At 47.9% G+C, this 15,089-nt stretch overlaps 1 protein-coding gene across 3 annotated transcripts in view; it reads right to left on the reverse strand.

Moving 5' to 3' along the window:
• The window catches only part of Abcc4 (ATP binding cassette subfamily C member 4 (PEL blood group)), a 228,956-nt gene extending 214,299 nt beyond the window's left edge, over positions 1-14,657 (reverse strand). Inside the window, exon 1 of one of the 3 annotated variants that reach the window (XM_063246938.1) lies at positions 14,247-14,655. In XM_063246938.1, the coding sequence (XP_063103008.1) occupies positions 14,247-14,320 (74 nt within the window). In that variant the 5' untranslated portion in view covers positions 14,321-14,655. Of the gene's footprint in view, positions 1-14,246 lie in introns of all 3 variants that reach the window. The other 2 variants (XM_003477614.5, XM_063246937.1) reach the window with 2 other exon arrangements.
• Positions 14,658-15,089: the final 432 nt, after the last annotated feature.

The following is a 15,089-nucleotide window of genomic DNA, read 5'->3' on the forward strand; positions in this document are numbered from 1 at the left end:
TAGGCACTCAAGTGTGGAGTGAGAGTTTCACTGCTCTCGGGTAAAGGTGAGCAACCCCTTACATCATCCTGTGCATGGTTCAGGGCCTCTGGTCAGGGTGGAGGGGAGCAGCTCTAAAGGGATGTGAACTTCAGGAGGGTTACTGATCAAACTCATTGGACACGGAGAATTGAAAGGGGGAGCTAGCAATAAATACAATATGATAAGGGTCACTCAGTAGGTAAAAAGGATGATCTAGAGAGAGAGAGACACAGAGAGAGACTGCCAGAGGAGGCTGAGGCAGGAGGACTGCTGTGAGTCTGAGGCCGGCCTGGGCTACAAAGTGATGTCAAGGCCAGCCTGAACTACATAGAGAGACCCTGTCTCAAAAAATAAACCACTTTTGAAATTTTTTTTTTCCTTCTTCTCCTTGAAATAAAATGGATTTGGGAAAAAAAAATGCTGCTACCTAAAGCAAAAATAACTAAACAAATAAAACAAAACAAAAAACCTCTGGTGATTAAAAATTCTGTTACTCTAATTTCCTGGTCAATCAGGCTCCTCTTTTCTCCTTCTGTGCGAAGAAGAAGGGGAGGGGAGAGAGGCTGTCACACTGATAAACTCCTGCTGAAATGAAAGGATGCAAGAAACAACACACAGGAACAGAGGCTGACAGAAGACACAGCTACTGTGGATACAAACACTATTTGCAAATCTACTCAAATGCCAAAATCCACTGGTCACTAGGCCACGCTTCCTAAATAAAGATTTGGCCTGAAAAAAATCAACTGCAGATTGCTAAACCTAGGAAAGGAAATCCATTTCTGTAGCACAGTACGCTTCGCTTCAGGAGGCTCACCTCTTAGGGGATTTGAAGACAGGAAAGAACATTTCTGCACAGAGAAACACAAGGTCATTTGAAGTACCACGTGTTCCAGGGGCCTTTCCCAGCTCACCCTGGCTCCTCACACACGCCCCTGGATGTGACTTGTCCTGCTCTATCTGCTTTGCATGTGACTTTCAAGATCTGACAAAGGGAATCAGACAACCCAGGCCTCCTTGTTCTTGCTGTGTTCTCTGCACCTCACTTTCCTCTGTAAGAGACACAGCCATGACAGTGCGCTCCTACGTTATCTAAGAAAAGCAGTGGCCTGAAAAGGGAGGAAACCATCATGAAAGTCTTGGGGGTCCTGGAGTAATCAGAATGGCTGGGCTAAAGTGCAAGGGACCCTCCCTCTTTGTCAAGGTGACAAAGATGACCCCCATCTTCAAACATCTCCAAACCCTCTCTGTACATGGACTGATAGTAACTGGGAAAAGGGGCTCATTAGAGGAACCCAGCAGAAGAAAACAGAGGAGAGGCAGAGGCAGGCAGAGGAGGCCTGGGGAAGGGAGTATACAGGGGACAACAGGTGGGCTGACACCTTCCACTCCTGCTCACCTGCTCCCAGGACCCACAGTGCCCCAGGCCCGGGGTGGCCTGCTCTCTGCCCCATTCCCCAGGACAGGTCGATCCCGTGGAGGGACACTCCAGCCACCACTCTTGGCAAATTCAAGTTCACCTCTTCCTTCCTGGAACTTCTTGCCAAGAATATGATCTGCAACCGGGAGAGGGAGGAAACAGCACACTGGCTTTCTCCATGAGACTCTGGCTGAGTCACTTCCACCTGCCTGGACCCTCTGGACCTCTTTTTTTTTTATCTGTCACTAAGAGAATTTGAAACAGGTAATCAAAATGGCATTGGGCTCATCCAAACTCAGCAGTCAGCATTCAATCTAACTTACAAAACCCGTGTTTTTCTGCAGCATGACACTATCCTGTTCCTTACTCTCTTGTTCTGCTCTTTATAAAAATGTCAAAGGCCATTAATTCCCTCTCATATGTTCCTGAGCCCCGTGGGATCCTTCCGAACAGTCCTTATCCCTCCAGGAGGGGCAGCTCAGCAAATGCACCTCCTCCTCCTGCTTGCAGAAATGGAATCTCTCCAGAGCAGAGCTGCGGGGATGAGGTGGCCGTGTGGAATTTCCCTTTGATTTACTTTCTGGGCAGTTCCCAGCAAAAATGACCATAATCCACTCAGAAGAGGGACAGGAAGAAAGAGCCTGTTCTGGTTTTCTCAAAAAGACTAAATTTCTCTTTCAAAAATCGTTTAAGGAGAAACAAGTACTGCATTATGTTCTAAAGGGAGAGAGGAAAGAGGACCTTGAGTTTGCTTGAAAAAACAATGAAGTCATCTCTTTTCTCAACCAGAAAGAGGGGATACATACCCTAGGGACTTGCATGAGGTTTTCCCAAAAGCAAAGGTCGTGGGGCAATTTAAGTGTACACACAAAAAGAAAAAAGAGCATGGGCCTGAGCCCTGTCACAGCCTGAGGACACAACAGCTTAGGTGGTCGGCTTTATGCCTGCCACTCTCCCCTTGGCACCGGGCAATGTCACCAACAGTAATAACGATCTAACTGCAAGAGCAACAATGAGAACACCCAGCTTGCTTGTCGGGGACAGAACATGCCCTCCTACTCCACAGTAATCCGCAAACGGACCACTTCAAAGGGCTGATGGGAACTGGCTCAACCCCTGAAGTTTTAGGGGTCACACCTCAACTCAACTCCAAAAATGTGAGGGAAAGGGAGGATCTGTAACGAGCAAGTCGCACAGGGAGGCAGAAGCCTTGAAGTTCAGTCTGAGGACAAACTACTTCATTCGAGAAGCTCTGATAAATGACAAGCAGCGGCACTGGGCCCCAACACCCCTGTGAGGTATGTGGGTTGTGTTAGTCTACTCAGGCTGCCATAAAAAAAAAAAATAATAAATAAAATAAAATAAAATAAAAACCCGCAGCCCAAGGACTTAAAACAGAAACACACACCCAGTTCTGAAGGTTAGAGGTGTGAGATCAAGGAGACCACAAGCGTGGTTTCTCCTGAGGCCTCAACCTGGGCTCAGGGCAGCCTTCTCTGTCTCCATATCATCCCACTTCTGTCACTGAGAGTGAGTGGCCCTCAGTCCCCTGAGACTAGGCTCCACTCTAATGACCCACTTGACCCTGAATTACTTCTTGCAAGATCCTATCTCTATAGGCCATCGCCTTCTAAAGTACTCTGGAGGTAAAGATTTCAATGGGTGAATCTAGGGAGGAGACAGCTGCCCCCAGTATAAACAAGGAGAAGAAATCAGGTCCAGATCCACTGGAGAAACAAGACTTCCCACTGGGCAAACACTGAGGCTGAGACAAAAAAAAGACCCCATGTGTTTGGGGGTGTACACCCTCAAAGCCACCTGCATTGGCTCAAAGGCAGGGGCTTCTACTGTGACTCAGGACGGATCCCAAAATCAGTTAAGCAGATCTTGACCCCGACCAGCACATCTTTTTACCAAGTTCCAGATGGCTTGAGCCACCAATGGTGGAAGTAGTACTGATGGTTCCTGTCCCAGGTAGTGAGACATACAAATTACACCCTTGTCATGAATATGCTGATAAAATAGAACAGAATATTATCAGTACATTATAGATATATCTCACAACAGTATTATTTCTTGAAACTAATTTCTGTTAAAATACATGTATAATAAATGAGTATGTGTTGGGGGTGCAGGTTATCCCAGCGCTTAGGAGGCAGAGGCAGGAGGATTGCAATGAGTTGAAGACCAGTCTGGGCTATACATTGAGTTCAAGGTCACCCTGAACTACAAAGAGAGACAGAGACAGAGACAGAGACAGAGACAGAGACAGAGACAGAAAGAGAGATTAAATGTTTGTAGATTTGTGAGAGAGGGAGAGAGAAAATACAGGTGTTTTGAGTCATAACATCAAATCTGTAGAATGGCATCAAATGTTTAAATACTTATCCTAGCCAGGCGTGGTGGCACATGACTGTAATCCTAGCACTTGGGAAGCTGACGAGGAAGATCACTACGCATCTGAGGCCAGTTGGGGCTACGCAGTGAGTTCCCAGTGCCAGCTGGCACTCCAAAATAGACTCTGTCTCCAAAAACCAAACAAACAAACAAAAAAAAAACTGGTTCTATGGCAGTGGTTCTCAGTCATCAGCTGGCATCAGACTCATCAGGAGACTTGACTGGAAGACAATAAGGCCCCCTGTGCAGAGGTCCTAGGGGGGCCTGAACAACTGCTTTTCCACCAAGTCTTCAGTTACTGGTCCCAGCACCTCCCTGGAAACCACTGCTCCAGAGCCAGTGAAAGTCTGAACTGACAGTCACTGACACGAGGCCCCAGCACAGACTGGCTGGGGACCTGAGCTGTGGAGGTCTGCAGGCCCTCGCCTCCCTTCATTTCTAAATGGCACCATCTTTTCCAGGGCCAAGAGCTTCCTTTTTATCAGTTTAAATCATGACTAAACCTTCGCAGGCACCAAGGAGCCCCCCCATCCCACTCGAGGAACCAGGGACCTGTCCACCTTCGCCACCCAAGAAGCCGCCCACAGTTCCCGTCACCCCATGTGACCTCTCACCTGGCTGGATCTGCAGCCAGCCCCAAACTTGCTCCCTTCACCTCTGCCCTGCTTGGCCCTAGATCTCGGTTCAGGATCTCTTGCTCAGAGGAAGCAGACTGTGGGTTTACGTGTGGCCCATGCTGCAATAGGACAACCTGGAGTCAAATCTTTGCTTTGCCCCTAGGGGAAGGGTCTTAACCTCTCTGTGATTCCATCTCTCCATCTTTACCGGTGATAGAGGAATGTCAGGAGGAGGAAACCGGCTGGCCTGGCTCCCACCCTTTCTCCCTCCTAGCTCCTGGTCCTCTGCAGATGGAGAGCAAAGATTTAACCATCTTTGCAATTGGCTCTGACAGGGGTTTCTAGAAAGCTTTTCACTGTGTAGGGATCTGACCTCCTAGAGCCGTGCTGTTTATAACGCTGGATCCATTCTACCTACAGGAAAGGAGGGGGTGCACATGAAGATTTCCTTCATCGCTATAATTAAGCATCCCCTTCCCTGGAGGTGTAGCTGGAAAGAGGATCCCAAGTAGGTAAAATGACAGCGAAGTTGTCCCTTCTGTTCACCCATGCATAGGGACCGAGCCGCTGTGTGCCAGCCCTGGCTCAGGCACCAGGACACAGCTGAGCATACAGGCAGCAGCCCTGAGACAGCCTAGGGCCTGGCAGCAGACACCGCAGAAGCAGAAGAGTTTATGGTCTGTCTCCTGCTGGGAATGTAAGTCCCTTAGAACAGAGCCTGAGCCTGCTCCTCACTCTGTCCCCAACACCCATCCCCCGGAAAGGCAACCTCACACTGCAGCCAAGAGCAAGGACTCATTCCAGGCAAGATTTGAAGCGAGGCTCTGCCACACGTTGTGACCACGGGAACAGTGCTTACAGCCCAGGTCTGGGATTAGGATTAAATACATCAGGTATTCACAGGCTACTCAGACAGCTCCCACCAGCATGAGGCGCTGCACAGTGACAAAGTCAAAAGAGAAACAAAACCACCAGCACCCTGACACACAGTAGGGTCTGCATCCCTTGAATGATGGGCTACGAGGAGGTGCATGGACAGGTGTTTAGGGAAGGTTTCAGAAGAGCTGAGAGACAGGCGCGGTAGACAGATGGAGCGTGGGCTAAGGAAGCGAGACAGCAGCCAGCAGGTGCAGACAAGGAAAACGGCTGAGGGGCTGTCGAGGAAGTGCCTATGTCTCTGAGCAAGGATGGACACTAAGTTGGCACCGTGCAAAAAGAGCATTGAATGCCAGGACAGTGCCATGGAGGTCTGGGCACAGCGGCAGCAGCAGCAGAGCTGGGCTGTGCAAAGACGAAGCTGCAGCGTGAGCAGCACCAGTTAAGGGCTGGCAAGGGACCAACTTCTCTGCCGCAGACCAGAGGCTTCGTGCATTCAGACAACCCAGGTCCCTGGTGGCGGCACTGCGGTGGGAAGGAGGAAGTCAGCCAGCAGACTGACACACAGCAGAGTCAGGCTCGCCACTCTAGCGGGAGACCACTCTCTGTAGGAGTTCTGGGGAAGGTGGTAATGCCAATTCCTAATTCTCAAAGTACTTCCAAGATAATGGCCCAGTTCTGCATATGAGTTAAATTTCCTTCGTTGCATTTAAAATACATTTTCCTTGCTAGGGGCCAACTACAAACAGGTTAATTATCTACTCATGCGAGACAGACATTAAACACTACACTATTTCCATATTATTTCCCTGCTCAACTAAAGGCATGAAGGAAAGTAAGTATAGAACTTTCTTACTTTATTATCTTTAAAATACAATGTTGGACTGGATGTGATGGCATATGCCTACAATTCCAGCAACTTGGGAGGCTGAGGCAGGAAGATGGCTTGGTGTAGACCATTTGCCTAGCACATAAGACCCTGAGTTTGACCCTTGGCACCCCAAAAACCACATGCACATACACACACACAATCATTGCAGAAATTAGTTAAGACACTATCCTCTAACCAGATCACATGAGGAATAATGGATCTTGTTTTATCATCATATTAAAATAAAGAATGCAATGTAAAAAAACAGTAAAATAAAGACAATGAGCTGGGTGTGGTGGCACATGCCTATGATCCCCAGCATTCCAGAGGCTAAGGCAGGAGGATCACTGGGAGGAAGTTCGAGGCCACACTGGCTTAAATAGGTGAGTTCAAGGCCACCCTGAACTATATGGTGAGACCTTGTCACAAATCAATCAAAAAATAAATTAATTAAATTAAATTATATTAACACAGTGATACACTAAAGACTACTCAGTTCACCCAACTGGATGAGAATGTAAAACCCTGTCATTATGGTTTTCATGGGAACTCAAGACATTTTTCTTCAAAACAAGATTTAATGGTACCGTAACAACTATCCAAATACCAGAAAGGCAGCAAATGATGGAAAGTGGTCAACTTACTCTATGTGCAGACACATACACACACAGAGGTAAAAATGGGCAGGAACTGTGGACAAAACAAAACTAAAATCGAAATGAATCAAAGGTCTAAATATTAAAAAACAAAAACAATCTGCTGGCAGATAGAGTAGGTTAAACTCTTTTGAAGACATAGGTGTAGCCAAAGACTTTATTAACAAAACCCTGACCACACAGGAAATATTATAAAGAATCAGTAACTGGAATCATATCAAATTAAAAAGCTTTCCACAGCAAAAGAAGCCACCTACGGTCTATGGCACCTATAAATAGACAACATACAGAATGGGGAAAAATAGTCTACCAGTTAATCCTCAGACAAAGATCTCTAGAATATATAAAGAAACCAAAAAAATCAGACAACTCAAATTTCAAGACCCAATTCCAAAATGTGTGTCTGATGTGAATACACACTTCTCAGATAAAGAAGTGTAAATAACTGTAAGAAAAAAATGCTCATCACTGGTCATTTGAGAATTGCAAATTAAAACAGCACTGAGATTCCATCCTGCTCCAGAAAGAATGGCTGTCATCAGGAAATCAACCAGTAACAAATGCTGGTGAGCATAAGCCAGGTGGGACCCAGAAGGAGAGAAGTCAGATAGCACCTCCTGTAAGCCTAATGGCGAGCTGGCTGAAATCAAGAATCCCCCCGTCCTCCTGTAAGCAACCAGCTGGACAGGCTGAGTTGATAGCAACTGAGGTACAAAAAGCTACTGAATCCTTATATTATTTGGTTGACTTTGCAGGCCTGGAGCCAGCAGCCTGAGCATCTGTTGGATGACAGTATGCAGTATAGCAATACAGGGGATCTCCTTCTGTCTTGTTTTTGAGGTCCAATATCATTCACTGTTTTGCTTTATTCTCATTGCTTTGCTTTATTCAATGTTCTGTTTTGACTGATTTTATTGTTTTATTTTGGTTTGATATTGCTACATGTGATGGAATGAACAACTATAGTGAAGATAACAAAATACATTATGGTGGTCATTGTTTTCCTGTTATCCTGCTTCAATGTTCTGTAATAATTTCAGTGCTTTGTTTTGATTAGCTTTATTCTGTTTTGTTGTATTGTGTTGTGTTTTATTACCCTTAACATGTCGAGATTGGCGGGGGGGCCCTTCTCCAATGCTGGTGGGAATGTACATATGGAATGTACTATGGAAATCAGTATGGAGATTCCTCAAAAAAACTAAAACTAGAAGTTCCACCACAGTGCTATATGCATATTCATGCTTATATAAGCACAATTTACAATAGCTATGACTTTAAAACAGCCCATATGCCCATTAACTGAGGACCTGATAAAGAAAATGGGATATTTGTTTACAATGGAGTACGGCTCTGACATAAAGAAGGGTCAACTCGAGAAGTATTTATAGGAAAACAGATGTACCTCAAGTCCATGTTAAGTGAAATAAATCGAAATCATAAGCTTAAATATCACCATCAGAAGAGGTTTATAAGCAGGGGAACCATGCAAGTATGTTTCAGGGAAATCTTTCTACTGAAAGGAAAGTGAGTTGAGGCCAGAGACAAACAGGCAGACTCCAAGAAGACCAAGATCATTGCAGGAGTTTGTAAAGACCCAAATACCTGCATTCAAGAAGCATTCAGTGAATGAATGAATGAATGAATGATTCCCAGCAGCTCTTGTGAGCATGCACGCGTTTGTGCATTACTGGCAATCAAACTCAATAATTCACAAATACTAGGGAAATGCTCTCCCCCTGGCTACACCCTATCTCCCTCCCAAGGGCAATTCTAAAGTGCCACCTATAGGATTTGATGTCAGATGAGAGTGAAGAAATAAGAGGACTAACAGGTTTGTCCCTGAAGAAGTTCATGGATAACAATGCCAACAACCCAAATGTCAATTCACCGTAATGAAGGGAGGGAAAAACACTAGCTTCCGGTGCAAGCACATGTAAGCAACACAGTCATTCAGGAACTTAAGTCTGAAAGGCCTGCTGGGTAGTCAGCACATAAATCCATTCAGTCAGTCAACCACTATTTACCTGTCTAAAGCTATTCTGATGATCCAGGCAGCATCCTAGCTGTGACACTGCCACCACCTCCTACTTCTTGACAGGTTGCCCAACCCCTTTGGACCTCAAAATCCTGGAAAGGTTGATGCTTGCTTTTTAGATCATCCCAGGATTAAATTACTGAGGATTATAGGAAGAACTGAACAAAATTCCAAGTCTACAGGAACCACTGGACAGTTTTTAGCGATTATCAATATGACTAGCTCCTAGACCATCGAATCATGTGTCTCAACGTGAGGGTGTCAGCAGATGCAACTGCTAAAATGCAGGTGTGGCTCAAGAGTACAGCACTTGCCTAGCTTGTGTGAAGCTCTGATTTCCATCCCCAGCACCAGCCAAACAAAAAGAAAAAACAACACAAATTCCTAGGATCCACCTAGACTTAACAAGGATCAGAAAAACCTGAGAGATGTGGTAGAAGGGTCCTCCATGTGCATTTTAATAACATATCAAAAAGTACTGATAATACACTCAGGTCAATAGGACCTTTAAATTAGAAAAGCTACCATGCTACCCTTAGCCCTCTGCTGAGTTCCATTTTCATTATCTACCTGTTCTCATATTCTCCTCCCACTGTGTGTGTGTGTGTGTGTGTGTGTGTGTGTAACGACATTTTAAATGATTGACCTCTAAATGGATCTAAAATGTATCTTCCTTCCTCTGGAGGACAGAAGTTTACCTTTCTTCCTACAAACTTCCCAGTATTCTCATCATACATAAGTAAGTAAGTCAATGTTAATTACAAAAATCTGTGAGGTTGAAATCTTGTCATCAGGCATCCCCTTGCCATGGTTTCTGCAGCCTCTCCGAGTCCTCATCTCTGAAAGGATGGACATATATGAACCATCATGCTGGAGGAACTCAGCCACAGGGAGTCTGCAAGGAGAGCCCCCAATGTGTCCAATGCCAAAGGCCAGCTCTGCCCACTGCACTCCTGACAGCCACCTTCATGCCTTCTGTGGACACAGAAACAGTCCAGAACCACCTGCAGGAGGAAACTTGTGGCAGCATCTCGACATGAGGGACAGGGTTCCTTGATCTATGGAAAAGTTCCACACGAGACTTGGGGAATGTTCACAATGTTCACGCCCAAGCTCAATGACCCACATCAGTGGGCCAGTCTTGGGACAAGATGCAGGGGAACACAGGCAATACCTGACATCAGAATGGACACTAGGTAACCTCTCATGCTGGCTAGAGGCAGGACTTCAGGGATAAAGGAAAAAAATAACCACCGGAGATAAAACTTGTAAAATATGTTATAATGTTTATTTCACTGTAGAAAATCAGCTGTGAATTTTAATACACCTTTGGAGCGTACAACAGCCTGCTGGGAGCAGTATTTATTGAATAAAATTACCAAAAATCACCAAACTAAATGTTTAAGAGAAAGGAATCCAGGTAGATGTGGTAGCATACACCTGTAATCCCAGCACTCTGGGAGGCACTGAGGCAGGAGGATTGCAAATTCAATCTCTGTCTCGGCAATTTAGCAATTTAGCAAGGCACTATCTCAAAATCAAACGTAAAAAAGGGCTGAGTTAAAAGCTCAGCGCAAAGGACCTGAATCGTATCCTCAGTTCTGCAAAGGGGAACAGCCTGGATCCCCCAGCTATGTCCTATACAAGTTCATGCCAGGAGACCGAGGAATGTGCGATGGGAGGCTGAAAGACCTGGGCCAGAAAGTCTAACAGTCGGCACCACACCTAATCCTGGAACATTTGTACCGGGCAGGCTGAAAGCTCCACACTAAGAATCCTTGAGGAGAACCAGGAAACGATGCCCAAGACAAAAGTGAAGACCAGAGCTCCCGGCTACCGTATCCGTGCCCAGGGCCAGTAGACAATACAGGGACGGGGGCTCCTCCCAAGAAAACAACAGCATCCCTGGGGAAGGCCAAGCCCAGGGGGAGAAGGCCACAGCTCCTTAACACACGGTTCCCAGAACCACAAGCTCAGCCAGCGCGCCTCCCTTCTAGGGAACCACACCTGGGACATCAACCCAGCTTCCCTCCACAGCATGTGGACTTCTGTTAATGAAGAATGAAGATTCATAAAGGATGTTCCCCAAATGGCACCAAAGTCACACAATTTGAAGACTTCTTCGCACTGAGTAAGGGTCCCTCACAGCCATTTCCTCTAAGCGGTCTGCATTTCCACCCTTATGTCAACAGCTTTCTCTAAAACGAGTCTCTGGAGAGTCTCCTGTCACCAGCGGCAGCGTCAACAACAGCACAGGCTCCACAAGATGTCATTTCACCAACCGAGCCACAGCTAGCCACACAGCTGGCCCCACGATCCCTCTCCACACATCTGGCCAACAGGGCTCCTGCACTGCTAACCTTCACATGCCATCTCTGCAGACCTCCTCAGACCCAGGCCCAGCACAGGGTCACAGCGAGTACCCAGGGGGCTTGCTGGGCATCACCAGGGGACACCAAGGGATTAGGACAGCCCCTGAGAGAGTTTCCAGGACTGACTGGACACAGTTCACAAGCTACACTCCTTGTTCCCAATAACGGGAGAATTATTCAGTAAACAGTAATAGGGAAAATGCACTATTCTGGGGGGAAAAAATAAGGGCTATTTTATAACACATATGAAGAGAAATCCTCACTTTTACTGTTAGAAATGAGACAAGAAAATAGCTCAATGAAAATGCAAATGGACATTGAGAGGATCCTGGGATTTAAGAGAGCCCAGAATGGGGATGGAGCTCCCGACAGAGAAAGAGTTTAGACCATCTCGGTTCAGTCCCCAGCACCGAGAACAAACAAACAAAAACTGCACCAAAATAAATAGACATGCATAGCATGATGTAATCATTAGAAATAAATGGTGTTCAACAGCAGCTGTCGATATAACACCATGGCAGTTAACATCAAACATGAAAAAGGAATGAAGATTCAAAACTGTTGACAGTTTAATTAAAAACATATGGGGGGGTCCATAAAAATATGTGCTTAAAGTATGAGAGACTGGGTCTGGTGCCACATACCAGTAAACCCTGCACTCAAAAGGCTGAGGCAGGAGAATCACTGCCAGTTCTGGGCAAGCCTGGGCTACAAAGTGAGTTAAAGGCCAGCCTGAACTATGTAGCAAGACCCCGCCTCAAAAAAAAATTCAGGGGGAAGACAAAGAAACAACTAAAATACCAGCAGGAAATAAACTGTCCATGTTCCTCTCCTATGGTTTAAAGCTTCTTGTAGAAACAGAAAACAAAATACTGTGCTTTTAAAACTCCACAAACGTCAACAGTCATCGCGTACGGCCCAAATCCAGTGAAGTTTGAAAAAAAAAGCAGGCACCCAATAAGGTGAAAATTCGGCTTTTCTTTACAAGTTGGGCCTGGTATTCAGGGGTCACTGCCTGGCTGGGTTCATTTTAGCCACCCCACTTACAGGAAAAGGGAGAAAATCACTAAGGGGTCTCCAGCTTTAAAATTCTGTGAACTGAGTCAGGCACGGTGGCACAGGCCTGTAATTCCAGCCACTCTGCAGATTGAAGCAAGAGGGCCAGGAGTTCAAGGCCTAGCTGGGGAACATCCAGTGTCACTCATGTCTCCAAACAAAATTCTAAAGAATGTCTGAGGGTGCAGCTCAGTGTAAGTCCCTGCAGTTCGATCCCTAGTAAGGCAAGAGTAAATAAATACACGATGGCCATCACAGTCCAAGGGGAGGCTGACTTCACAAAGTCATGTCCCTCTTTTAAAACTACAGCACAAGAACAGCAATTCCAACAGGAAAAGCAGCTTAAAACCTTAAGACAGCCTCACGCCCACTCACATCAGCATGGTCCGGAGCACCTATTGAGACACACAAGGTCATGCATGCACTGGAGTCTCCGACTGCACAGAATGTGTCTGCAGAGGTGTCCAAGATTTTGCATCTCTATCAAGTTCCCAGGCAATGCTAAGGCTGACGCAACCCTGCGAGGAGCAGAGCTTCCTAAAAGTGGCTATCAAGGTTTCCCCAGCGCCATCACCAGCAGCCAGCGTTTTCAAACTGCCCCTTGAGAAACGCCAGCCTTCTTTCTCCCTGCTTTCAGAAGAAGCTCCCCAGAAAAAAGCAGCTCAACAGAGCAGCTCAGAACACTGAAACACAACCTGACACTTCCTAGCTCTGTGACTGGAGGCCATTTAAAACTATCTTAACCTAAGTGTCTTCAAGTGTAAAACAGTGGCAATCGTTCCTTCCCCTCCAGCTATGAAATTAATATAGGCTCCACCTGAGGCCTCAAAGAGAGGTCAGCACATTTTCTCATTTCCCTGAATTTACTTTTGGTGGGGGTTTGTTTTGCTTTGTTTTTGAAACAGGGTCTTGCTTTGGATCTCAAGCTGATCTCAAACTCTTGAGATCTTCCTGCCTCAGCCTCCCCAATATTGAAATTACAGGCCAGTGCCACCCTATACCTACGTTTTCCTGGCACTTTCACTTCGAAAATTCACATATGCAAGGTGCATGAAGAGTTCTGTGTCTTACCTAAAGCTAACTGAGAAGTTTATCTACTGTTATTTTTCACGTTAACTACCCCTCACTAAGAGAAGGACCAACGAGCCGCCAGGTCTGACTGCCTAACAATTAAAACAGGCTGGCCTTTAACTCATTATGTACCCCGGGCTGGCCTCGAACTCAAGGTGATCCTCTGGCCTTGACCTCGCCGGCGCTGGTGTACAGTCCTGCGCCACCACGCCCGGCCATAAGGGGTCACTTATGAAAGACTTTTTCACCTGTTTCTTCCCACAAGCTTAAGAGATTCTGGTAGGACCCCTTTCCCCAGTGATCACTCAAGTTGAAAATGAAAATTCCACACGACTGGGCAAAGACTGGACAGACACGCACTCCTACGGGGCTATCCGAGTCCCAGGCAAAAGCACAACGGGGAAGCAGATCTCGCGCCAGATCCTCACTCAGACATGAAAAATAATAAAGGGAGATTTTAGACGCGCGCGCGCACACAGCGGAAGCCGGCGGGGCTGGAAGGAGGTGTCGGGTAAAGAACATCGAGAGGGTGGGGTCACTGTCCGGACATGGCACTGGTTCAGGACGCCCGCGTTACGCTTTGGTTGAGATTAGATGAAGGCGGCGGCTCCGACCTGCTTTCGCAAACTGAAACAAAAAGCCCCGTGCGGTGGGTGCCCGTGAGGGATGCAAACAGGGTGCCGCCTCCCAGCAGCCTCATCCTCTTCCTTCTCCTCCTCGGCCTGGGCGCCCGCCGCCCCGTGCCCGCGTCCCCTTGCGGGGCGCGCGCGGGGCCGCAGGAAGCCGGGTAACGCCGAGGGACGCGTCCCGGCCCCTGGCACCCTGAGCACGCGGCGCCCGGGCGGGACACTCACCAGAAGAACACGCGCGAGCAGAGGTTGGCGTCCTGCAGCGGGTTGGGCTTCAGCTCCTGGTGCACCGGGAGCATCTTGCCAAGCGGGCCGAGGTGCGCAGGCCGGGAGGGAGGCGCGCCGGAGATGCTGTAGGTCGGGCCGCCGCGCCGGTCCGCTCGGCTGGAGCCTGAGGACAGCCGCTTCCGGGCGCCGCGGCACGCCCCGATCCCGCCTCCCGAGCCTCCGGGGGCGCCCGCTTCGCTCAGCCGCCGCCGCCGCCGCTGCCACTTGGAGCCCAGGAGGAGCGCGTCTGAGAGCGGCGCCACTGGAGTGCGGCCGGGGGTCGGGCACGAGGACCACGCGGCGCGCAAGGCACGGCTCCCAGGTGGCCACGTGCTGCGAGCCGGCAGCGAACTTTGCCGAAGTTAAGAGATCAGCGTCTGGGCACCGACCCAAAAAGGTGGCGGGGGTGGTGTCAACTCCGCCCACCCCAGCCGCTGGGAGCCGCCTTCCTGTGAGCCGGCTGTCTGGATACGTGGAGGGAGCTGCCTGTGCCTTTGGGCAGCCAGACCCCTGGGCGCGTGGGTCTCATCGGGATCAAACTGGATGCTGGGGGAGGTTCTCCAACCTGCCGACCGCGCGCTTAATCGCGGACAAGAACAGGGATTAGCACAGAATCTCTCTGTAGAGCCGCAAGACCAGAAGACAGGCGGGGAACAAGAGATGGGGATTCCGATGATTTGGAAACATCGGATTGGGTTTTGGGTATCTGACAGGTTGCACTGTGCGGTGGGCCTCTGTGAATGACTGCCCTGTTAGATTAGGGAAGGGAGGGAGGAGGAACAGAGGCTGCCTGCCGGATCC

The sequence above is a fragment of the Cavia porcellus genome, unplaced genomic scaffold (genome assembly GCF_034190915.1).
Source record: "Cavia porcellus strain 051 isolate PalLab524CR breed Dunkin Hartley unplaced genomic scaffold, mCavPor4.1 scaffold_4, whole genome shotgun sequence".
Classification (NCBI taxonomy): Eukaryota; Metazoa; Chordata; class Mammalia; order Rodentia; family Caviidae; genus Cavia; species Cavia porcellus.